This window comes from Nelusetta ayraudi, unplaced genomic scaffold (assembly GCF_046127955.1).
Source record: "Nelusetta ayraudi isolate G7.1 ecotype Tasmania unplaced genomic scaffold, CSIRO-AGI_Nayr_v1 ptg000136l, whole genome shotgun sequence".
Lineage (NCBI taxonomy): Eukaryota > Metazoa > Chordata > Actinopteri > Tetraodontiformes > Monacanthidae > Nelusetta > Nelusetta ayraudi.
Window position 1 is genome coordinate 6032929 of NW_027466186.1, and position 23732 is coordinate 6056660.

The 23732-nt window shown below is 49.8% G+C and overlaps 1 protein-coding gene across 2 annotated transcripts in view; it reads left to right on the forward strand.

Annotated features, from left to right (window-relative positions):
* Positions 1–23732, forward strand: part of efna4 (ephrin A4) — a 36751-nt gene extending 13019 nt beyond the window's left edge. Inside the window, exons 2-5 of one of the 2 annotated variants that reach the window (XM_076012748.1) lie at positions 9471–9793; positions 14433–14501; positions 21224–21250; positions 22101–23732. In XM_076012748.1, coding sequence (XP_075868863.1) covers positions 9471–9793; positions 14433–14501; positions 21224–21250; positions 22101–22201 — 520 coding nt within the window. In that variant the 3' untranslated portion in view covers positions 22202–23732. The remainder of the gene's footprint in view (positions 1–9470; positions 9794–14432; positions 14502–21223; positions 21251–22100) is intronic. The other variant, XM_076012749.1, reaches the window with a different exon arrangement.

Genomic DNA, 23732 nt, shown 5'->3' on the forward strand with positions numbered 1-23732 from the left:
CAAGCTGGTTTCCTGAAATGAAAAATAGATTATTATTTTTATTTTTTAATTTTTTAATTTCAACAGCATTTTTTAAAAATTAGAATAAAATCGGAATTTCCAACCACAGTTTATACCAAGAAAAATAACTTAAACCAACAAAAAGAAAGTACATACATTGTGGTAACGTAATCATCGAGTGCGGTGGGTTTATTTCTGAAGATGGAAACATTTTTTTGAACATAACATAACGTAATGTATTTTTCACTTTCGACAAATACCATCTGGCCATCAATCAGCCACAGATATTTGCTTTAACGCTCATTCTTCTCCTCTCAGTTTAAATAAACCCATCTTCTTTCCCACTTGCTCAGCGCCAGGAAGAAAAAAAAAAGCAAGGTTTGGTGCACGGGGGCGCTTTATGAATGAGTTTGACTCGGAGAAGCTCGGCAGCGACGCCGTAGATTGATAGATTTCCTCAACACTTTGAATCATGGCTCTCCCTCTTTGCGTCCACCCGTCCTGGCTGTCACCCCACTTCCCCCACTTCTCCCGCTCCTCCATCCGTCTTGCCGTGGCTGAGCGCTGAGGCACTGCAGCTAAATTCAGGTTTATGTATCCGAGCCTGGCACCTCGACAAATCAGCCCTGTATTTACACTGCAGCAGCTCCATTTAGACTGCAGGGACGTCGAGAGCATTCATTACTCTGAGGTTTAGGCTGTCCAGCGGATGGATGCGGGGGAGAGAAAGAAAGTGTAGGGGGGAGGAACGGATGGATGGATGGATGGATGGATGGATATAGGGGTGGGGCGTCGGCTTGGCTCCAATACCGCTTCCTGATTGGCTGTCGTCCTGGTAACGGCACGTCTGACCTGATTTACCCCCTTTTTTAACGCCCGTGCACTCCCTCCTCTTCTTCTTCTTCTTCTGCTTCTTCTTCTTCGCACACCTCCACCCCCTCACCTCACCTCCCCCCGCCCTCGTGCCCTTTTTTTTTCTCTCCTCCTCACCCTCTTCTCACTAGTGTGACTACCTCCACCCCGACCGAGCAGGTGAGAAAGTCATGCCGGGCGACGCTTTTAGCCGCTGCTGCTGCCGCCGCTCGGCCCGACACATCAGCGTGCGGGAGGGAAAATATAAAAGGAGACGCAGACTCACAAGGCTGTGCTCTCGTCCATTTATATGGCCCGACGGTAATTTCATACCTCCCAGTGAAATCACTGGAAAGCTTATTTTTAGGAAGGAGGGCACCGGACCGGACCACACACGGCGGCGCACTGCATCTGCTGCGCACGACAGACAAAAAAAAGGGACGAGTTCCCGCAGACCTGCAGCCGTATCAAAACGTTCCGATGGATCCATCTCCTCGCCAACCCCCCATCCTCGCCCCCCATGGAACGCCTCACTCCGCTCCTCGCCTCGCCTCTGACAGCCGCAACAATGTGTTCCGTCTGGCTTGCTGAGTCCCTCAGACTGGCCGCACAAACACATTAGCCACATGTTCAGAGGGGCCCTGCTGCCGCTAACAGGCAGAAAATAGGGTCTGTTTTCACCCCTGGGCCGGGAATCATCCAGGGCCGAAGGCTGTGTGTGTGTGTGTGTGTGTGTGTGTGTGTGTGTGTGTGTGTGTGTGTGTGTGTGTGTGTGTGTGTGTGTGTGTGTGTGTGTGTGTGTGTGTGTGTGTGTGTGTGATTGCGCGTATTCCTTGGGTGTTTTATCTGTGTGCGCAAATTGATGGAAAATGCAAGTGTCCGCCAGAGAGGCTCTGCTGACCCTCGCAGTTTGAAAGTCCTGCAAAGCGCCTGCCGGTCGCCGAACAGATTCTTCAGGGCCGCAAAAGTTGCAGCTCAGTCACCTAATCAAGGCCGCACTAGCATGAACACCCGCACCCAATTTTTATCAATTCCCTGTGTCTTATTAGCGGGAATTGCAGGCCTTTTCCTTTTCTTTCTTTCTGAGCGTGTCAACGGATGTCAACGCGAAGCAGGAGTCCGTAATGCAGAATCCAAACTTGCATTGAAAAGAAAACCCGCTGACTTCAACTTTGCAAAATAAAAGCAATAGTTAAAAAATTTCGACAAAGTACAATTGCGAGTTGCAGGTTTCCATTCAATGGTGTTCAGCAAATGAGCCGTAATTCTCGTCAAATCCCGTCCCGCGAGGCCCCACTTTGAGGGGGATGGAGGTACAAAACAATTTGCGTTTTTTAATTCGAAGTGAACTGGTCACATGACCCCGTACGTCACGTCCGCTGGCGTGTAAATGCGAAAAAAATGTTTCCATGACATTTTTGCGATATACCTCTATATACGTCATGAGAGCATAAAGACCTTTTAGCCATATTTTAGAGGTTTTTTGAAGCTTAGGTGTTTCCATTACCAGTTTTTTTTTTTTTTATTGAAATATTTAGGTTTTGAGCAATGCTAGGGGCAATGGAAACGCAGCTACAGACTGGTTGCGAATGAAATGAGGAGGTGGGGGTGAGGTGGTCTGGGGGGTGCGCAGACGGAGGAAGGATCATCCGCCGTGTTTTGGAGATAAGGTGTCGTTGGAAAAGAGAGGACAAACACTTCCTGCCGGCCTCGAAGGGAAGCCAGCGCTCACGTAGGCACTCAGGCAAGCAGGAAGGAGCAACAGCAGCAGCGCCGTCGACTCCGTCCTCCCTCCTTCCCCTCTGACTCACAGTCCAGTCTTAAAGGTTGGCGAACGGAGACGGTCTGGGGTCGGGGAGGGAGGGAGGGGGGGGGGGGGGTAAAGGGGATTTAGTTATTTTTCTTTCTTGGCCAGCTGGGGAGGCAGGATGATCGGAGTCGGGGTGCTGCTGGTGGTTGTGGTGGTGGTGGTGGGGGTAGCGGGGGGTCCCCAGATGGTCAGTGACGGGGGGGTGGAGGCCTTGTTTGTGCGCGTTAAGAGGAATAAGAACCAGGTTAGACACAACACTGGAGTCTGGGCACAGCAGGGCTTTGTGCTGGTGTGGAAGGGGCGTAACAGCTAGTAACACAGCTTGTGTGTGTGTGTGTGTGTGTGTTGTGTGTGTTGTGTGTGTTGTGTGTGTGTGTGTGTGTGTGTGTGTGTGTGTGTGTGTGTGTGTTGCGGCTGCTCCAATTGTGCTCTATTGAACATCAACACATTAGCCTGGTTTCCGTCGTAATGTGAAGCAAATCTTGAGAAAAAATATATGCAAATTGCATTGCGTTGCAAACTGGTCGGAGCATTTGGTGCAAAAAAAAGGAGCAGTGTACTGTAACCTGGTTGTAACAGACTGTCGAGGTGGCATGCTAAGTTGACGTGTAAGTCATCGTGTAACTCAAAGCTGCTTTAATATTACACTTTGATATTTTTAGACATATTCACTATTTTTCCAGTGATTAGACTGGTTCATATTAGGGATTCCTCATTGGTCCATATGTGTACGTGGCTGTCGTTGCTACCAGCCACGTTGGCGGTACGTTAAAGCGAACATCAGCACAAGCAGCCATCATTTGAGGTTTGTGTGTTTCCTCGTTTTTTTCTATCAATCAAGAATTAACTCAAATGATCGCCAAACAAAAAGAAAATAATTCTCCCAAAATGCCGCAATTTCCGGACTAAAATATGCATTCGAACACAGAGGCGGAAACCCCGCTGGCGGCAGAGAGGAAATGGTGAGCAGAAGAAAGGGCGCTGAGAAATGCGAGTGGTCAGACGACGAAACCCTCGTTGCTGGAGGCTGCAGAACCAACGTTCATGTGCATGGCTCCCTTCTGTTTTCTCTCTCCTGCTCTGACAGGAGGCTCGCCTTTGGTCTGCAAAGCCTTTGGAGCTCTCCAGGAAACATGTCCTCATCCTCCTCTGCTTTGTTTCTACTTTCTCCCTCAGCCGACTCCAGGCTCCATTTGTCATAAACGTCTCTCAAACTTTCCGTCAGTTATTACTCCCCGCAGAACAGTTCCGGGTTTACATCAATCCTTCCAAAAGTCCCTGTTTAATCACCCGCCAACCATTTCACTTTTTTGGAGGCCTTTCTAAAAAAAATAAATGAATAAATATTCCACCGCTTCGTTCATTCATTATGAGAAAGTTGCAAAAGGAGGAATGATTAATTGGCTTCCAGAAAGCAGGTGGAGCAGAGAGGTTAATGAGTGGGGCGCCGGGCCGATGTGGTCGGCTGTGGCGGCGACACTCTAGTCATTACAGCCTTAACTAGCAGTTGCTACTAGTCAGACCCCTATTTAAAATCCACTGCTGCCCTTGACAACTGCCTCGGCGTTCTTTTCCACACGGTCGCTGGGAGGATTTGGGCTGCGTGCGTGTTGAGGTCTCACCAGAACTCAGTGCAAATCCTCTGCACACGGATGTAGTTGGATCCCGCCTCCAACTGGCAAATCTGCAGTTTTTCTGGCTGCTTCACCTGCACTTTCCATCCATCCATCCATCCATTTGCAATACCTGCTTCTACCTGAACTCGAGGCTGCGGGGGCACTTTACATCACAGTCGGATTTATTAACCCAACGGCGGCAAGAGTTATAAGTTATATTATTTTCACTGTCATTATTTCAGTATCAGAGCCAACGGTGTTTTCCAGCTTCCCAACCTGCAGATGTGCCATTAACCCAGGCATGGGCAAAATATGGCCTGGGGGCCATTTGCGGCCCATTAAGCTCTTTAATCCAGCCCGCCAAAGTTGAAGAAATTATATTAATAGTAAGTAAGTCATAAAATAGCTGTATTTCATCCTTCTTTTTTTCAGTGTTTTAAGAGTCATTTCAATAAAGAGATAAATTTCGTGGGGCTTCAAGACATATTTTTTTGCAACTTTGCTTTTGTACATTTTCAGTAGACATTAAATCATATTTTCTACATATCCCACCATATATTTTTTTCCTCCTATGAGATGGCTCACCAAAACATCCATCTGCTGCTGCTCCGGCCCCCCTCTGTCAAATTTTAGAGCCCATTGTGGCCCCACCAGTCAAAGAGTTTGCCCAGCTCCGCATTAGTGGGAGCGCCCAGCGTGGCCGAGGCTGGGTCACGCTCTGCAGCCGAGGCACAGCGACGGCGTCCTGGGCACAGTTTGCTCTCGGCTCCTCCAGTAAAAAACAAAGTGGCGCTCCGTCAAGGCTCGTTCCTGCCTCTGCTCTGGGTCGTCGTCACGGGCGGCCGGCGGGACAAACTGCGGGGCTGCTTAGCGAACCGGCGCACGGGTGAATTCATTTTTTTATTTTTTTTTTATTTTTTTTTTTCACACCTCACCGCTCGCCGCATTTTGGATAGTGAAAGTAGGCGGCGAATTGCGGGAGCGTCGCCGGCTGTTTACGTTGCGACGTGAGCTCGGTGCTCAGTATGCAGCCGCCGTGCGCCGGCCTGCATCTCGTCTGTATTCCCCCAGCCGTGTTGTGGGATTTTTGTTCCTTTAATTATTCTCTCATATTAAAGGATCAAAGGTCCCAGCCCTCAACCCCTGCATTTCATTAGAAGTCTGCGCACTCACGTGTGCACGCGCGTGCACGTGCGCGCGCACGTATGGGCTTCTGCTTCTGCTGGTTACACTTGGTTACACATCAGTGTGGGCCACAACACCTCTCCTCAGTTTCTGAATTTTTAATTGAGCTTTTCTATAATTACACACCGGCACACACAGGAAAAAACACTGTGAGCCTTTTTCAGTGTTTCTGCTGAGGAGCACAGCATGGTTTTTTTTTCTTCCTTCTGCTCCTGGACCAGATTTTTCTTTATCAGCTAAGAGCTTGCACCAGTCCTCAGAAGGGTGTCATGATCACCCTCTGGCACGAAGGCTAGAGCATGTTTTATTCTCCTGAATTACTTTCATGTCTTTGCAGTGTGTGTGTGCGCGCAAACCCGTGTTTATGTGTGTGTGAATTCACGCCCACATGTGCTTAAATGTACGTGTGTACGTGTGTGTGTGTGTGTGTGCGCGCGCATGCCTGTGCGTACGCGCTCCACTCCACCCTGAGCCAATCCCCTGCTCCGCTTTCAGGGGACCCTCCTGCTGATTGGCTGCTCAGTTCTTTCACAACCCGACAACTCCACCGGGGTTTTTTTTTATTATTTTTTTTCCCATCATACCCCTTGTGCTGTCACCAGTCTGCTTGGTGGTGGTGGTGGCGGTGGCGGTGGCTCGGCAAGGATGCGGAGTGTAATTAGGGCGTCGGCGAGCGCCAGCAGGGGCCGGGCCGAGGCGACGGGCAGGAAGGAGGAATGACAGCTCGACATCCGTAGAGCACGGCGGCTTTGTAACTGTTGGGGTGCGGGGGGGGGGGGGGGGGGGGGCATGGTGAGGGGGTTTGGAGGAGAGGGGGAGGAGCTGCAGCTTGTGTTGGAGGAGGAGGAAGCAAAGGAGGTGAAGGAAGGAAGGATGGGAGGACGGTAGGATGGTAGGACAGAAGGTTGAGAGGGAAGGAGGCAAGGGAAGGAGGCAAGGATGAGGGGAAATTAAGGAAGGAGGGAAGGAAGGAAGGATGGGAAGGAAGAAGAAAGAGAGTGGAAGGACGGATGGAAGGGAGGAAGGATGGGAGGAAATGAGGGAAGAGAGGAAGGAAGAAAGGAAGGAGTAATGGGAGGGAAGGGAGGAAGGAAGGTTGAGAGGAAAGGAAGGAAGGATGAGAGGGGACTGAGGAAGGAAAGAAGGATAGTAGGGAAGGGGGGAAGGGTGGGACGGAAGGGAAGATAGGATGGAAGAAAGGAAGCAAGGAAGGAAGAAGGGGAGGGAAAGAAGGAGGGAAGGAGTGGAGGAAGAGGGGTGGAGGAATGCATATTGTGTTGGATGAGAGGGGGGAGTGAGTGACTTGCACAGCGGGGGTGGGGTGGTGGGGGGCGGAGCATGTTGACACGGCGCTCGTCTATTGCTACGCACAAACACACACACACACACACACACACACCTGCAGCACACAGCTGGCGCACCTGCATAAACATGTTGCAGCCCCAGAATGCACCGCAGGTAGTGGAGTGTGCACGTGCAAACGTGCGCCCGTGCAAGACTTTGTGCTCGTAACCAGACAGCCGAATGCCTTCAGGGGGTTTTGGGCAGGTAATTAGCGCACACAGGTAATAGAGCTATCGGCTGTGTTCCCACACACACACACACACACCCTCTCTCTGTCTCTCTCACACACACACACACACACACACGCACACACATACAAGCACAGCGCACACTCCAGTGAAGAAACATTGATCGGCTGAATACCTGTGCCCCGTCCTCACCCGGGGATCCTGGTCGATGGCGTCCCGTCACTGCTGATAGATTGCCAATCCCACGCGCTCGCTATCGAGCAGGAAGCAGCTTTGGCAAGGCCACGCCCCCTCACCTGAACCCCCCCACATCCCACACACACACACACACACACGACGCGCTGACACTCCAAGTCTCTGGTTTTATCTACACACCATCCGTCGCTTCTCACATTTAAAGGTCTTACAAGCACATCCTTATTTTTCAGCACACAGTTAAAGGCTCTCGCTTCGTCGAGCACTAATAAGGGGTGCAGGTATTCACCATATAGTCCACTCTGTGTAGCCCACATTGCATCGCTCAGAGTAGTGTACAGCCGATGGTCACTATCCCGGCAATATATCCCATCATGCATTGTGTTCACGGTGGCCAGAGGAGCCGATATTATCGTATTATTTTAGCATAATATGTAACTATCACAAAAATGCATGTACAGTATGTGTATAAATGTATTTAATTATTTCAAGAGTGGCGTCCAAAAGTTTTCTTTGTTAAACTGGGCTGGTGAGTGCGTGGTGTATTTGGCTACATAGACCTCCCTATATGGGCAGCAGGAAACCAGAGGGTGTTCTCAGAGTGCGTTACTAAGGTTTCTAATGAACAGCACAATGAGCCCACAGTTTACGGCCTCACTGCAAACAAATATGAATAAGAAATATTGCCTCGCATTTCGTCTGCCTGCTAAAACTGATGCTTTGCTGGAACGGCCCTGTGCTGTCACTGTAACTATATTTTGTGATGTCAGCGAGGGGCTGATTTGCAGGGCCGCGCGTTTTGCCGCATGTCTTCCCAAGTGGAGCCGGCTGACGATCGTAAAATAGACTTTGGCTGACAGGAAGAGAGAGACGTACGGCTTGGAAAAGTGATGGGAATTTTTCAAAAATGTGGGGTCTTTAAGGTTTCCCTGTTAACAGGAAGTGGATTTCAATTCCAGTTCATTTTTCCCTCCCCCACCCCCCCCCACCAGCAATTTTCCTGTCATTTCCCCTCTCATCGCTCCATTCATCTCTCCAGAGGTAGCAGAGCGTCACACTCTCCTGGTGTCCGTCTGCTGCTGCTCCTCCTCCTCCTCCTTCACTCACTCACTCTTTCTCCCATTACTCCCACTTGCTCTTCTCTTTTGACCGCCTCTCCAGACCACTCCAGCACCCCCCCCCCCACCCCTCCCTGTCCCCTGTTCTCCTCCGCCGACTCCCAGCACTCCTCTCCTCTCTCTCCTCTCCTCCACACTGTCACCCCTCTATAAAGACTCTCGCTGATGGACCTGAACTTTTGTGTGCGAGTCGCTCTCGGCTCCTCATTTCCTGCCCTCCAGTGCGAAGTGGAGGCCAATTAAAGTCCGTCTGCTCCCCTCCTTGCTTCTCCTCTCTGCGCGTCTGTACTCGGACTCTCAGGGGTCACTAATTAAAACTCCTTTCTCTTTACTCTCCTCCTTTCTCTCCCCCTCCAATACTTCCCCACCTGTTCATCCGACTTCTACCTTTCTTTGTCTTTTTCTGTTCTCAGTTCCTCCTCTTTGCTCTCACCTGTGTGGAACGCCGCTCTCTCTCTCGACAAGTGTCCTCCTCCTGTCGTCTCCAGCGGGACTCTGACTCATGTTGCTCGCGCTGGTTCTGTCCATTTGTCATTGTTCTCTCTTGCTGCTGTGATTCGCACAAGAGTTCACCTTCACGTCAAAGTCACCGTCTCTCTCGTCCCGCAGCTGTTTCTCCGCTTTCTCTCCACTCGTCCGCTCATGTGGCAGCCTACATTAGGCTGCTGCTTCCTCTTCTGCCGCTGCATTCCTCTAATAACGCCGGCGTGGCTGCAGCGCCGAGAGCCATTCAGCCCTGACCGAGGGCGTGTGCGTGCGCGTCTCCAAGTTTGTACACATCTTGTGTTTATCCTGCGTACTGTGTACAGAGTTATTTTACACCGAGTTCCCCCCAGTGGTTTTAATTAGCAAGCGAGAAGCTGTTCCGCTGCTCAGCTTTCTACCCGAAAGTAAAACACTCGCATAATTGCATTGTGACAAATTTTATGTTTCATTCCCTCCGAGCTGCACAACTTTGTTTCAGTGCCCTCTGTTATCTCTCCGTGTAATATTGATGATGCATCTGCTTCAAGTGTCACCGCTCCAGGCGCTGAGTAATTATAGGATACCTGTCATCTGCCTCCTTACGTCTTCCGCGCTTAATCACCTCCCCGCCGCTCGCCCACAGCCACGCGCTCTGTTTCCCTGCAGAATGGTGAGATGGTTTCTCTCTTTGTCGCAGGTTGACAGCTGGAGATCTGTCCGTCCAGGTGAACCTCAACGACTACCTGGACATTTACTGCCCGCACTACCCACGCAGCAGCAGCAGCAGCAGCAGCAGCAGCAGCAGCTCGGGCGCCGCCCAGCCGGAGACGCTGGCCCTCTACCTGGTGGCCGAGGCCTCCTTCCAGGGTTGCGTGGAAACCAGAGGCGCCATCAAGAGGTGGGAGTGCAACACTCCAGACGCTCCCTTCGGCCCGGTGCGCTTCTCCGAGAAGATCCAGAGGTTCACCCCCTTCTCGCTGGGCTTTGAGTTTCTCCCAGGCCGTCATTACTACTACAGCTGTAAGTAAAGGCGAATGTGTGTGTGTGTGTCTTGTCTTGTCTTGTGGACCATATGTGGCAAAGTTTAACCAGACCAGTGTTCAGAAACATGTCTTTAAAACCCTAAGAAATAAAAAATAGTTTATTAGATCAGTGGTCCCCAACCACCGGGCCGGTCCATGGGTCATTTGGTACCGGGCCGGACAGAAAGAATAATTAACTTCTGTTAAATTAATCCTGTTTCATTCATTATCTGAGTGAACAATTTTATTTTGAAAAATGACCGGATTCTCTCCGTTACGTCCATCTAACGCTCAACTCTTGACGCATGTCAAGGCGCTTGTCTCGGTCTACCTGATACATTACCGCGAGATTAAACCAACAAGCTAGCAAGCTAGCGAGCAACATGAGTTGCCCCCACCCCGTCAGCGATCGCGCGTTCATGCCCGTCCGTGAAAATATTGTCTCACATTAAACTGGGCCGTGGTGCTTTTTCCCGAAATTCGTTTTCCAAGTAATTTGTTAATTGTACTGGCATTTTTCAAAAAAAAACATGCTTGCCTGTTTGATTTTGTAAAGACTCCTTGTTTGAGTATTCAAGGCTAATTTGCAGAAAAGTTGATTCATCCGGTCCTGAATTTTAACACGAGACTTTAGATAATTGCTCTCGCACACAATAATGTGCGGTGAAAACCTCATGAAGATGCTGAGGCAGAAAGCCTTGAGCTGCTCTCACAAGTGAACAAGCTGCCACAAAATCTCCCCAAGATAAAACGTGCGGACGCAATTTCTGTCCAGATTGTTTGAAGAAATGGAAAAAATCCTGTAACATTTTTAAGAGCCAATGTGAGTAACATGAGGTGATCTTTTGGAATTCTTACTCAAACATGACTCATGTTTTATCCTGTGATATGAAAATAGCCTACCTCCAGGCCTTGTGAGGCTGCAGCTGTTGCGTGTCTCAACTGCTCACAAGTGCTGACTCCTCTCCTATTATTGTTGGAGCCGCTGAAGATTAATTTCCCTCTGTAAAGACACGGAGGAGTCGCAGAGAAGAAGCGGCGCCCTGGACATTAATATTTTTGCCTGGAGGGAAAAGTTTTAAATATGCAAAGTTGGGGTTTCCTTAATTGTTCAGAAAAATCCCACTTCCCACTAAAACAGCGCGTATTTGCCTGAGGGCCCTTTTAATGGAAGCCGAGCAAAACAATCTAGGCAGAAGACGCATTTATTATTTGGTGTTTGGCAAACATCTGTGTTACATGGAGTTTGTTCGCCAGTGTTTTTAAAGGCTAATAGCTTTGCGCCCTGCAGCATTAATCTTCAATAAAGACATGCAGACGGTCCCATTCTTTTACGTTGCCTTCGGTGTTGCACAGTTCCAGCCGTGTCCGCCCTTCTTCACTGCACCTTTTTAATGCCCCCCTTCCTTCCTTCCTTCCAATTCCTTCCTTCACTTACTTTAAACCACTTGAGGGGCCGAGAGAAAGGGCAAGGAAAGGAAGACAGACGACGGCCGAGCGTCAGTTTTAGCAGGTCCTGAATTTTAACACGAGACTTTAGATAATTGTTCTCGCACACAATAATGTGGAGGGAAAACCTCATGAAGATGCTGAGGCAGAACGCCTTGAGCTGCTCGTTACTTTTCCCTCTCCCTTTTTTTTTTGTTTTGTGTCGTTTTTACAACTCTGCGGCGTTCCGTCCCGGCCCCCAGAAGAGTGGAAGGGCATGAGGACAAGGCAGAGAATGAAAGAGTCAAGTGAAAGACACGGCGTGGACGGGCGACAACAAAGAGACGGAGGGACGGCGGCAAAGTGTGGGAGGGAAGAAGTGGAGATCAATACGGGACGGAGGGGTGAAGGAGGGGAGGAGTGACGGATGGGGGGTGGGGGGGGGGTGGGTGGGGGAGAGAGAAGGAGCAGAAGATGGACACAGTCTGACAGTACGGGACAGGGGAGGGGGTGGATGGGGGAGGGGGGATGGATGAGAGGAATCCACTCCGCGGGAAAAGAAAAGGGGGAGCGACAAAAGGGACGATGAGACGGAGGGAAAGAAAGAATCTTTACATAAATTACTGTTGCTGTCCGAGGGACAATGGAGCATTGTGAGAGAGAGAGAGACAGAGAGAGAGAGAGAGAGAGAGAGAGAGAGAGAGAGAGAGAGAGAGAGAGAGAGAGAGAGAGAGAGAGAGAGAGAGAGAGAGAGAGAGAGAGAGAGAGAGAGAGAACATACACATGTACACGATCTCACACACACACACACACACACACACACACACACATACTGGGCTATTGTGGTCGTCCTGGCCGGTTCAGAGGAAAGCAACAATGGTCGCCCCCTCCACCTCCTCCACCCCCACCCCCTCCAACCCCAGCCCTCTACCCTCAACCCCCCCACCCTCCCCTTAGCCGGGCCACATCGGGCTCCCAGCGATTGTGTGTGTGTGTGTGTGTGTTTTTGTCCACATCAAAGATAAGGCCCTAAAGTTGCTCCAAACGTCTGGCTCGGGGGATTGTGCGCTGAATGGGCCGGCGGCACCGGAGGCCCTCTAATGGCATTAGCCCGGGTGAACTGCACAATAGTATTAGCAACACTAATGGTATTAGTTGGCTCAGTCTGAGCCGGGCTCAGCTCTTCCGCCGCTCTCACGGGCCATGATACTGACGGTCCGCACTGTCCGTCCGCGCCCAGCGGTCACCCCCCCCCCCCAACACCTACCGACAGGAAACACCTTGGGATGGTCGCCATCGCTGCCATCGTGGCCCGCTGCCTGCTGCTCCCTGCCCGCTGCTCGCTTTCAGATCTTTGATTTTCTGCTCTCTCAGACTTCATCCAGAGGCTCTCCAGGAAACATCATATTCAGCTCTTCTCCTCTGTTTGGAGCCTCGGCTTGCAGGGCAGCATGGTTTGCTTTCGGGACATGATGGAACCAACCACCTGGGAGCACTATCAGTGTGGCTTCTGCACTTTGTGACATCATAAAGGGCAGGGCGAAGGAAAGGATGGTCGTTTTCTCATTTCTGGAAAGTTCCCTGACAGACAGAAGAGGATGTGACTGCTTTCATTCATTCGTCATTCATCTTCCATACCCCGCTTATTCCTATTCAGGGTCACGGGGGTCTGCTGGAGCCTATCCCAGCTGTCATAGGGCGAAGGCAGGGTGACACCCTGGACAAGTCGCCAGTTTGACTGGTTTCAGTAAGCAATCTTATGCGAATGTAGCTTTTGCATAAAAGTGGACTTAGAAAGGTGAATTATTCCTCTTTAAAAGTTCAGATTTAACATAGAGAGAGTTCAAATTTACTGTAAAATGTTTGCACGGATAAATGTGCAGATCTGGTTCAACAGACTGTTCGCAATATTTTGCTCGCGTAAGTAAGAAATTCACTTTTTTTCTTCCTTTCAAATGAGCAAGTTTCACATTGCTGGAAACTTTTGCACCTTTTGGCTCAGATTTATTTTCCTTTTGCGATCGATGTTGCATTCAAGTAACAGTACTTCCTGTTTTTTTATTTTTATTTTTTTTTCTAGTCTTTGCTTTCCCCAACCTGTTGTGAGTCCTCTGAGCCACCGTAGATGCATGGTGCTCATAGCCTGAACCTTTAACCTTTAATAATGCCGCCAGCAACCAATATCATAGATATAAACGGGAGACTGAATTAACATCCCGACTCGGACGTAAACAGATTTCCCCTCTGATTTGTTTTTTCGCTGACAGTCTGGTCATTAAACTCGTGTTTTTCCCGGCGCTCCTGTGCGGCGGCCCGTCGGCTGCAGCCACGCCGCCACGGTCGCATGCGGTTACTGCCGCCCTCTCGGCCGTTTGTTTTATTGTTTTTATTTAGCTGTGCAATAAGTGGCAAATATTGGTCTGGGTGTCACGGCGGGAAGGCGTAACTCTCTCTAACGGCGCCGTGAATTGTGTGAGGAGGCGCCGTTGAAAACAGGAAAATAACTTTATTGCGCCGTCGAAGCCTTTTAGTTTTCCCTTGCAGGACTAAGAAATAAGAGAGCGTTTGACCTGGTCGGAGTGTTGTTGTTTTTCCAAGCAGGAGATCTCGGGGTCTCTTTATAAAGTTGTTATTAAGGTTGCCAACCGTCCCTTGAAATACAGAGATGTCCCGTGTTTGACAATGAAATGGGGTCCCGAAACGGATCAAAACGGGACTGAGTTGTCTGGAACGTAAATTTATTTTGGATACAAACTTATGTTTGTTTCCATAGAGTTTGCATTCAAAACCGTAAACTAAGTAGCTGCAGGCGGCACCTTTGCACAGCCCATTCACAACAACTGCGCCCTGGCTGCGCAGCTTGCGTAGCGTAGGCGGTGAATCAGATCGCTTGTTCTTTTCAGCTTTATTTATTTCATTCCTTTGCAAAAAGCCATCCATCCCGCACTTTGTGTAAAAATATTTCAATGCAATGTAAACAGCCAGCTCGTTTCTCATGTCTACTGATAATAAAGCACTGCAAACTATGTGAACCGCACACTTGTTTGAAACCCCTATTTTAAGTTGTGCTTGACCTCTGCTGGCGAGCCACTGGCCTGTGATGGTCATGGCCGCGAGCACTGCGGGAGGGAGGCCTCCCCTGTTTTTCTGAATGAAAGTTGGCAACACCAGCTGTGACTGAGTCTCCGTCTCTGTCGTCCTCTCCTCAGCTCTGCCCACGGATGAAGGTCCTCCTCTGCCATGCATGAAGCTGCGTGTCACCGTGTGCTGCGAGTCCAGTGAGTTCACGCCCTCCATTCGTCTGCTGCACCTTTCATGTTTACTGCAACAAAAAAAAAGAAAAAGTCCCCCCCCCCCTGTCCCTGTCTCGCTTCTTAGCGACATCGGGACTCTATTTAAATGTCGAGGCTGAGTGACTGAACAACTTTCTTTTTCACAGTTTATTTTATTTTATTTTATTTTTTTTATCACCGCAACAAAAACAAACCCACGCTGCTGCTCCGTCGTGGAACTTGCGAGGGGCTTTGGCTCCTCCTCCTTCTCCTCCTCTGCACTCTTTCATTTGCTACCTCCTCCCTCTCTCACTCTCCATCTCTCCATCCTAGTGTAAAATTCCCAGCGTTGATCTAATCCAGAGTGCGCCTGGAGTAATGTTAGTCTTCCAGTCCAGTGAGCTGCCCATTCCGGTTGGGAATGCTGCCCGCTCACTGTGGGAATGGCTGCGCACTTGTCAGAATATGTGCGTCTGTGTGTGTGTGTGCGTGTGCGTGTGCGTGCGCGTGTGCGCGCAAGGCTGGCGGGCGGTCCGCGGCCACTTGCTTGTGTGTGCTCGTGCTCGTGCACGTGCATGCCCTCATATGCGTGTCTGAGACGTCTGTCCCAGTTCCCATCCTGGTTCTATCTGCAGGGTGGGGGAGGGGAGGGGAGGGCCTGCAGCCCCGGCCTGAACTAATGCACACTTTTCTGCACGAGGAAAACGCTCGCAACCGACAAATCAGTCGGCGTAAAATTAACGAAGCGAGGGAGTTAAAAAAAAAAAAAAAGAAAGAAAAGAAAGGAAGGAAAAAAATCAAAGCAGTGAAACAAGTGAAGCAGCCGCCGCCGCTGCTGCCACAGCCGCCGCCGCTGCCACAGCCGCCGCCGCCGCCGCCCGGTTCTCAAGTGAATTCTTAAATGCCATCTCTGTTCTGGCGGCGAGACGCTGAGTAATTTGCAGCGTTATTACCAGAGTGAAGGCTGACGGCTTCCTTGAATATGTTAATTACACGGCTGTCGCTAATTAGACGGCAAAATGCTAATGTTGTCTTGACCTTCCGACGGAATTCCCCCGATCTGCCTCGGCGAGCCAGAAACAATCAGGATTTTTAAGACAGCACCTGGAGTGTGCAGACACTCAGCCCTTCCACACACACACACACACACACACACACACACACACACACACACTTGATTTTACTGTTAAAGCCCATTCATTTAACTAAGAGGGACTTTTATCTACAAAGATTCGCTGACTTCAAACAGCCACCGCTTCTTCTTCTCCTTCTCCTTCTTCTTCTCGCTTCTTATTTTTTTTCTCTCCCTTTTTTTCCCTCCTCTGTTATTTAAGCAAAACTAATCCTGAACTAAATTTCGGGATCTCCCTCTCTTTGTCTTCCGTCCCTGCCGCCTCCCGCTCCCTTCTTTTCTAGTCCTCCTATCGCTCCTGAAGTGGCACTAATCCTCCCCTTCTCCCTGTCTCCTCGCCGCTCTCCTCCCTTCCTCATTTTTTATGATCTTTCACTACTGGAGCAAAACTAATCTCACCACTGTCCGCGGCACTCTCTTGCGTTTCCTCTCCCCCCCCCGCCCAGGCTTGACTCCGCCCCCTCGTGCGACTCCACCACCACCGCCCTCGCACCTTCGCTCCTCCTCCTCCTCCTCCTCCAGTGTGAGAGGGGGAAGTGATGGATGGGGGTGGGGGGGTCGGTGGGGGGGGGGGGGGGGTGTTGAAGGAGAGTCGGAGGGTCTCACACTCTTCCCTCTCACACTTTTTGACTGTCCATTAGTGTCTCTTTACCCCAGTTGTTGATATGTTGCTCACCCGCGGTGACGCCTCACACACTCTCCGCTTCCTCCTCCGGCCCAGCTCGCCTTTTATCTGACAGCTAGCGTGGCAGCAAGAGTGTGTGTGTGTGTGTGTGTGTGTGTGTGTGTGTGTGTGTGTGTGTGTGTGTGTGTGTGTGTGTGTGTGTGTGTGTGTGTGTGTGTGTGTGTGTGTGTCTCCTGGTCGATGGCAGCTGCCTGTCCTCCAGGTACGTCTCTTATCTAAACTTCAAAAAAAAAAAAAAAAAAATCTTTTTTCACCTCTTTCCAGCCAGCTTCCGCCTTTTCTTTGCCCAGAAAGAAGCCAGTGTGATTAAAAGGTTTAGTTCCACGTGGAGCTTCCCCCCTTTTGTGGCTCTGGAAATTAATTATCAGCGCGCGCACTGCACACACACACACGCACACGCACACACACTCACAAAGCACACACCTGGCTCACACTGGCCTGGAGGGCAGGTCGGTGGTGGTGAGGGGCTCCGTCAGGTACGCTGTCATTGCTCCAAGGTCAGCGAGACACACAGGCACGCACGCACACGCACGCACGCACACGCGCGCACACACGGTTCTCCCAGTCTGTAGCAGCGTTTCCTTTACACCTTTTTCGCAAAATAAAAGCGATATTTCTAAAAATTTCGACAAAGTACAATTGTGATTTTCAGGTGGTTCCATTAAATGGTGTGAAGGCCATAAGCCGTAATACTCCTAAAATCTCGTCCCGCCAGACCCCACGGTGAGGAGAATGAAGGGAAATAATTCCTTATATGAATCTGCATTTTGATGCTGTCAAGAATGGTTGTTCTATTTTTCTCTTTATTTACTTGTAAAAAAAAAAAAAAAAATTCCGTCTCCTCCTCCGTCTAAACATAACGCACCATTTTCGCTTGAAGGGAACTGGTCACGTGACCCAGTACGTCACGTCCGCTGACATGTAAATGCCAAAAAAGAAAGTGTTTCCATGACACTTTTGCGATAAACCTCTATATCAGCACGTCTGAAAAAGCCACCTCATGAGAGCGCCAAAGCCTTCTAGCCATATCAGAGAGGCTTTTCAAACTTTAGGTGTTTCCATGACCAGCTTTTTATTGCGATGTTTGGGTTTTGCACAATTCTTAGCGTAATGGAAACGCGGCTAGTGTGTGAAGGAGTGTGTTCATCCGCAGGCAGGCAGGCAGGCAGGCAGGCAGGCAGGCAGGTGACCTTGCCCAGCAGCTGGACGGCTCCCATCTCACTTCTGAAATCCTTCTCATCCATCTTGCCAACCCCCCCCCCCCCCCAAAGTGTTTTCAGTCGGGTTCCAGCTGGATTTTAGTCACAATTCGGGGTCCCAGTCGGCCGCCGTCCTCGTTGACGGCCGAGAGATTTGCTCATTTCGTCGGGACTCCACTGCATTTTTATGTTTTAAAAGTTGAACCGTGAGGGCTTTTTCTCTTTTTGTGGAGGACAAAATGATTTCACTTTTTCCTGAATGACTTTTGAAAGGGTTCAGTGGCGGAAGCAGCACATGAGGTGACATCACCTCTGGCACCGATAGGCATCTATAGTCGCTAACCAAATCTGTTTGCTCCTCTTGACTGCGGGAGGCAGCAGGTAGCAGGTCGTTGGTCCTTTAATCTTGCAGTTCAGCTTTCCCACCTGATCTCTGCTCGTTGGCAGCTAGCAAACAAACCCGGAGCCGTGTGATAACCAGGCAGCGCCGGCTTCTGATTCAGCTTCATGTTTTTTTTGTATTCCCCCCCCGATTTGGCTTCGTGTTTCTCTCTCGTTCTTTTCTTTCTTTCTTTTTTGCGCGCGCGGTGATGTCACAGCTTGTCATGAGTGGCGCTGGGGGAAAAAGAAGCGAGGCCGGGCTGAAAGGTGCTGGCTGCTTGAGCCTGCGTTGCGTCAGAAAACAAGGCTCCGAATCGGCGTCGGCAAACTCGGCGCCATGTGACATCTCGGCCCCGCAGCCCCTCCACTGAATATTCCAAGCGCTCTCTTGCCTGCCCTCCCTCACCTCTCTCTCCATCCGTCTGTTCGTCTGTGCCTCCTTTTTTTCTCTCCGCCGCTGTTTGCGTGTCCTCTTCCCGTTATCACGTTCCTTCTTCCGTCTTCCCTCTTCACCACCACCGCCGCCGCCGTCCCACTGTGAGCAGCCATTATGGGCCGACTTCCCTCCCTAATTGATTCCCTCCTTTCTCCCCTCATTTTCTCTGCGTTTTTTTTTTTTTTTTTTTTTACTTTTCCCCGTCCTCCCCCCCCCCCTCCCTCCTGCTGAGACCAGTCGGCCGCGTTCATTTCCAGCTTTGCACAACTTCACCATTTTCCACCCCTTTCTCTCTCTCTCTCTGTCTCTCTCTCTCTTTTTCCGACATTTTTGGCATCACCCCCCCCTCCCCCCACACCCCCCATCCTCCACCTCCCTCACCTCCACCCCCTCCGTCCCCTCCTTCCGCTCTGACTGAAGCACTTTTGTACCTTCTGAACTCGCCTCCTCACAAGGACAAAAAAATCGTGGCCGCTTTGTCCGAGGTTTTTCACCCCACACACACACACACACACACACACACACACACACACACACACACACGCGTCAACCGTTCGGACTCCTGGACAATGTGCGGCCAACACGCACGCACTTTTTTTGCCACCGTTTCCTTTTGTGTATGTTTTGCTGTCGTCGTCGTCGTGAAATTCTTGCGCTGGCAGTTGGTTAGCATTAGCTCGCACATGTATGTGTTAAAATGGCGGCCGAGAGGAGGAGGAGGTGGTGGGGGAGGGGGTGGGGGGGGGGGGGGTCTGTCTCTGCAGCGGGGGTGAGGGGGGGGGGGCGTTCTGCCGACTAGACTAGACTAGACTAGACTAGAGGCGCATGCACGTGCACATGCGTGCGAGCGTGCGTGCGTGCGCACTGCAGTGCAGCGCAGCGAGGCTCGCCGGCTCCCTGGCAGCCTCGCCGCCGAGGCGTCGACGCCATTTTGTGGCGAAGCTCAGCTGCACCGAAATTATGACTTTGACACGAAGCGGCGGGCGAAAAAACGTCCGATTTCTTCTGGCTCTTTTTTTTTTTTTTTTTTCTTCTCCCCGCAAATGATGTGATTACGGGCAGGTCACAACACACGTGTCACACACAGCTGGGTAAACACCAGGCATTTAACGTCTTTTGGGTTTTCGGGTGGGAAACAGTGGCGCGGCGTCGCACTCACACACACACACACTCAGAATGCACACAGAAAATGTTGAGCAAACTGTTTTTTGCGCCGTTTGATTTCCATCTCACCGAAAATTTCCAAATTATATAAATTAAATTATTGAATTATTAGATTTTCTTAAAACGTCAATTTCCTTTTTCATGCCTTTGTTTTACCGCAACAAATTTTTTCTTCGATTCGCGGCTAATTTTTATTTATTCATTATTTTTTCGCCCCTACATTTTCCTATGAAATCTTCCTCACTACGCGAGGACCTTATTTTTTTTTTTCGGTGAATTTTTCTGCCGTGCCTGGCCTGGTCCACTCGCAGCCACCTGCGCTCTGTGAAGGGAACCGGGAGCTGGGCGAGCGGCCCGGAACCCCAGCGCGCTATTTGATGCTTCGTTAAGCCCTGGACGGCTGTGAGTTGTGCCGAACCTGCGAGTCATTTAGGGGCTCATGTCTGGCGGCGCCACGCGTTCCGCTCCCGCAGACTCCACCTGGAAAAAACAAAAACAAAAAAACAAATAATGCTAATAATTCTCGGCGCTCGGCTCAGATTATTTAAAGGAATGCGCGACTCGGTGGTGTCTAGTTCCTGGTTCCCATCTTGCAGCGTCTCACTGTGGGCTGTGGTTTTCCTGGAGACATCAATACACGCTGCCTTCTGCTGCTTCTGTGTGTGTGTGTGTGTGTGTGTGTGTGTGTGTGTGTGTGTGTGTGTGTGTGTGTGTGTGTGTGTGTGTGTGTGTGTGTGTGTGTGTGTGTGTGTGTGTTGTCGTGCAGTGTCAGAGGTGGGCTAAAGGCCCGGGATCGATTTAATAACGGCTGCAGCCTCGCCTTCCTCTCTCTCTCTCTCTCTGTCCCTCTGTCTCTCTCTCTCTCTCTCTCTCAGGGATTTTCTAAAACCTCCCCTTCTTTATTCTTCTCCTCTCGTTACCTTTCGCTTGTTTCCGTCCCAACCCCCCCCCCCCATCCACGACATCCCTCCATCCATCTGTCCGTCCGTCCATCCGCCCTTCCCTCCATTATTTCCCTTTTAGCCCCCCCGCCCTGCCCCCTGCTGAGAAAGTGACGCCCAGACACAAACACCCTCCTCCTCCTCCTCCTCCTCCTCCCCCGGGTTTCCAGACTCTTTCTCTGCTTCTCTTTTTCTGTCTGTCTGACCTTGTTTCAATCTTTCCAACCGTACTTTCTCACTCGGCTCTCCGCCGCTCCTCCTTTCATCTTCTGTCCACTCCGTGGTTTCGCCCTGTCATTTTGAATTTTCTCGTGCCGCCCCCCCCACCCCCCTCCTTCCTACACACACACACACACACACACGCACCCCGAACCCTGTCCCCTCTTTTTCATTTCCTGTATCCCTCCTCTGTATAATCTCCATCATTCTCACTCCTTCTAATTTCCATAACACTATCTTTTCCTGTTGCCGTGCTTCCCAAGCTCTCTTTTTCTATTTTTTTCTGGCCGACCTTTAAGGGAATTTGCATAGGGGACAGATTTGGGGTTGCGCAGGCAGTCAGTGCTCATTTTTCACGGCGTTAGGCTTTGACTAATGGTAAATGCGTCCCCCGGTCATTTGTCTGTTTCTTGCTTCCTTTGTTCCACAAAGCAGCGGAGGAAGCTGAATGTGGGGAAAAGTGTGCAATCAGCAACTTGCCGTCAACTTTTTCTGATCCTCACTCTCTCCCTCTCTCTCTCTCTCTCTCTCTCTCTCTCTCTCTCTCTCTCTCTTCTCTCCCCCATAACAGCGTCAGAGGGCTCAAAACAGATCCAGGGTAAGTGGCAACTGTATGAGAGCAAATGAAGAGTGCGGCGAGGCTGTTCTGTTTGTCTGTTTCCTTCCCCGTCTGTGTGCATGAGAGGATTGTAGCCACACAAACATGCCATTGTGTCGGCAGCTGTACGACAAGTGATCAATGTTGTGAATTTCTGCAACACCGTTTCGCAATAATGACCTAAGGTCTGTTGCACTGCAATATACTTGATATGAAAACGTGTTTCTCTTCAGCTGAAGTCGTGACTCACCCGTTACATCTTACTGCAACAAAACCTGGATTTCCCGATATCTCTCGGAAAACATCCCACGGTGTTCTGAAACATTGTTTATAGAAAGAGAGAAAAAGAAGTTGGGACTTTCCACAAAGTTGTGATGCGCAATACGACTGTTGGACTTCCTCATAGTCTAGGACTAAACCAGATGGCACGGGAGCCATATGTGGCCCGTTAAGATTTTCAATCCGGTCCACTGAACTTGAAGAAGTGATACTGATAGTTAGTAAGTCATAAAATAGCTGAGTTTCATCCATTTTTCCAGTGTTTTAAGAGGCATTTCAGTAAAGCGTTAAACACCGTGGAGCTGCAGACACGCAGGTGTTGTTGTAACTCCTTTGTTCATTTTCAATTGACATTAAATCGCGTTTTCAAAACATATCCCATGATATATTTTTCCTCCTACGAGCGTGGGTCACCAAAACTCTCCATCCATCCACCTGCTGCTGCTCCAGCCCCCTCTGGCAAATTCTAGAACCCATTGTGTCCCCACCAGTCTAAAAGTTTGCCCAGCCCTGGTCTCAGATCCCAGTGATCTAGTTCACTCTCACGCTAGTGTCTCCTCTCCACTTGCAGGGACGAAGTCTCGGAGCGGGGCCGGCTCGCTGCAGACAGCCGGGCCTCCTCTCCACCTCCTCCTCCTCCTCCTCCTTCTGCTCCTCCTGCAGGCTACATGACGCTCCCAGCCCAGCCCAGCCCAGCCCAGCTCAGCTCAGCCAAGCTGACCTCCAACCTCTTTTTTTTGCTGGCACGATCAGGAGATGAGGCTTGGACGCACGCGGCACAATCAATCTACGCTCAGACTGTGAATAACAGCACGACACAAAGCTACACCGCTAAGCTATTGCAAAAGACTCGTATCACATAGACGGACAGGGAAAAAAAAAAAACCCACACAAGGTATCTTCTTGACAACAGGACCAGAGTGACTCAGGGACTGATTCGCCGAATCACAGTGATTCATTTCTTGTTATTTTCCACTCACACCTGTTATGTAAGTAGCAGCAGCAGCAGCAGCGACATGCACTTCCAGCCTCAAGACTCAGCACAGGAGAACAACCAGTCAGTCTGCCACGGCTGTCACACCTCCCATCTTATTTTTTGACCCCTGCTTCGTATTGCCATCCAATCACAAGGGTGCTATTCCCAGTAAGCAGCCACCAGGTAATCAGGAGGCCGCCTGAGTTCATCCCGTCTCCCAGCAGGGCTCACATCACTGTTGGACGGTGACCTGCGAAGAAAATTATTGTGTCAAACTTTAGAAATGTGTATTAGATTTGGTCGTTTTCTTTTTTTTTTCTCTTGGAAGCTGGGCATATTCTGGAATAGCCGAGCAGGTCTGCTGCGCCCCCTACTGGGATTGAACTGGTTTAACTGGAGTTGGACTGGGCTGGCCGTGAACCCTCAGAGTGGACACTGGGTTTGTGTTTTTCTGTCGGTGCTGCGGGACGGTAATGAAGGGACCTGCAGCAGAGTTTGTCCTCTCTGATTGGACCCCCTGCTGTTGTTCTGCCTCCGTCCCCTCCAGCTGCCTCGCAGTCAATCACACAACAGAGGGCTTCATGGGTAAACGCGGGGCATTAGCTCGTCGCGCTCCACTGAGCAACGCTGCAGACCCACTGAGGAGGCTGATTGGTCGACCTCCCGTTGACCAACGTGATATGCAGATATGCACACAAGTTTTGTTCTTTAGCGCTTTTTTTTTTATTCATTTTTATGCATCTTTTCATTTTAGGTTTTATTTTTACAGTTAATATATTGTGCAACATAAACTATATTAACTACATAATTAAACAGCTGGGTCGTAACCGATCAGGACACAAGTGTAAAATTCTGATAAGCTCCGATTTTTCCTTTTTTTCTGCTTAAAATCTTTTTATTTCATTATCAATTTCCTTTCTTACCTCTGTATTTTTTTCTAAGACAGAATTTGGCAACATTTTACTTTCATTTTAGCAAAAACATTTATGTTCAAATTTATTAAATTTAATTATTTCTAATTGATACAATTTTTTAAGCACTTAACTGACAGTCGCGATTGAGAAAAAAAAAGTCTTTGTTTAAAGCAAGTAATTTAATTTTCTTTGTTTGTGAAATTAGAAATAATATTTTTACTATTAAAAATAAAATTATTTAAGGAAAACGTAATTATTTTACCGCAATACTTTAACGGTTAGAGCTCTAAAAATCACCTGTTAAATCTAAAAA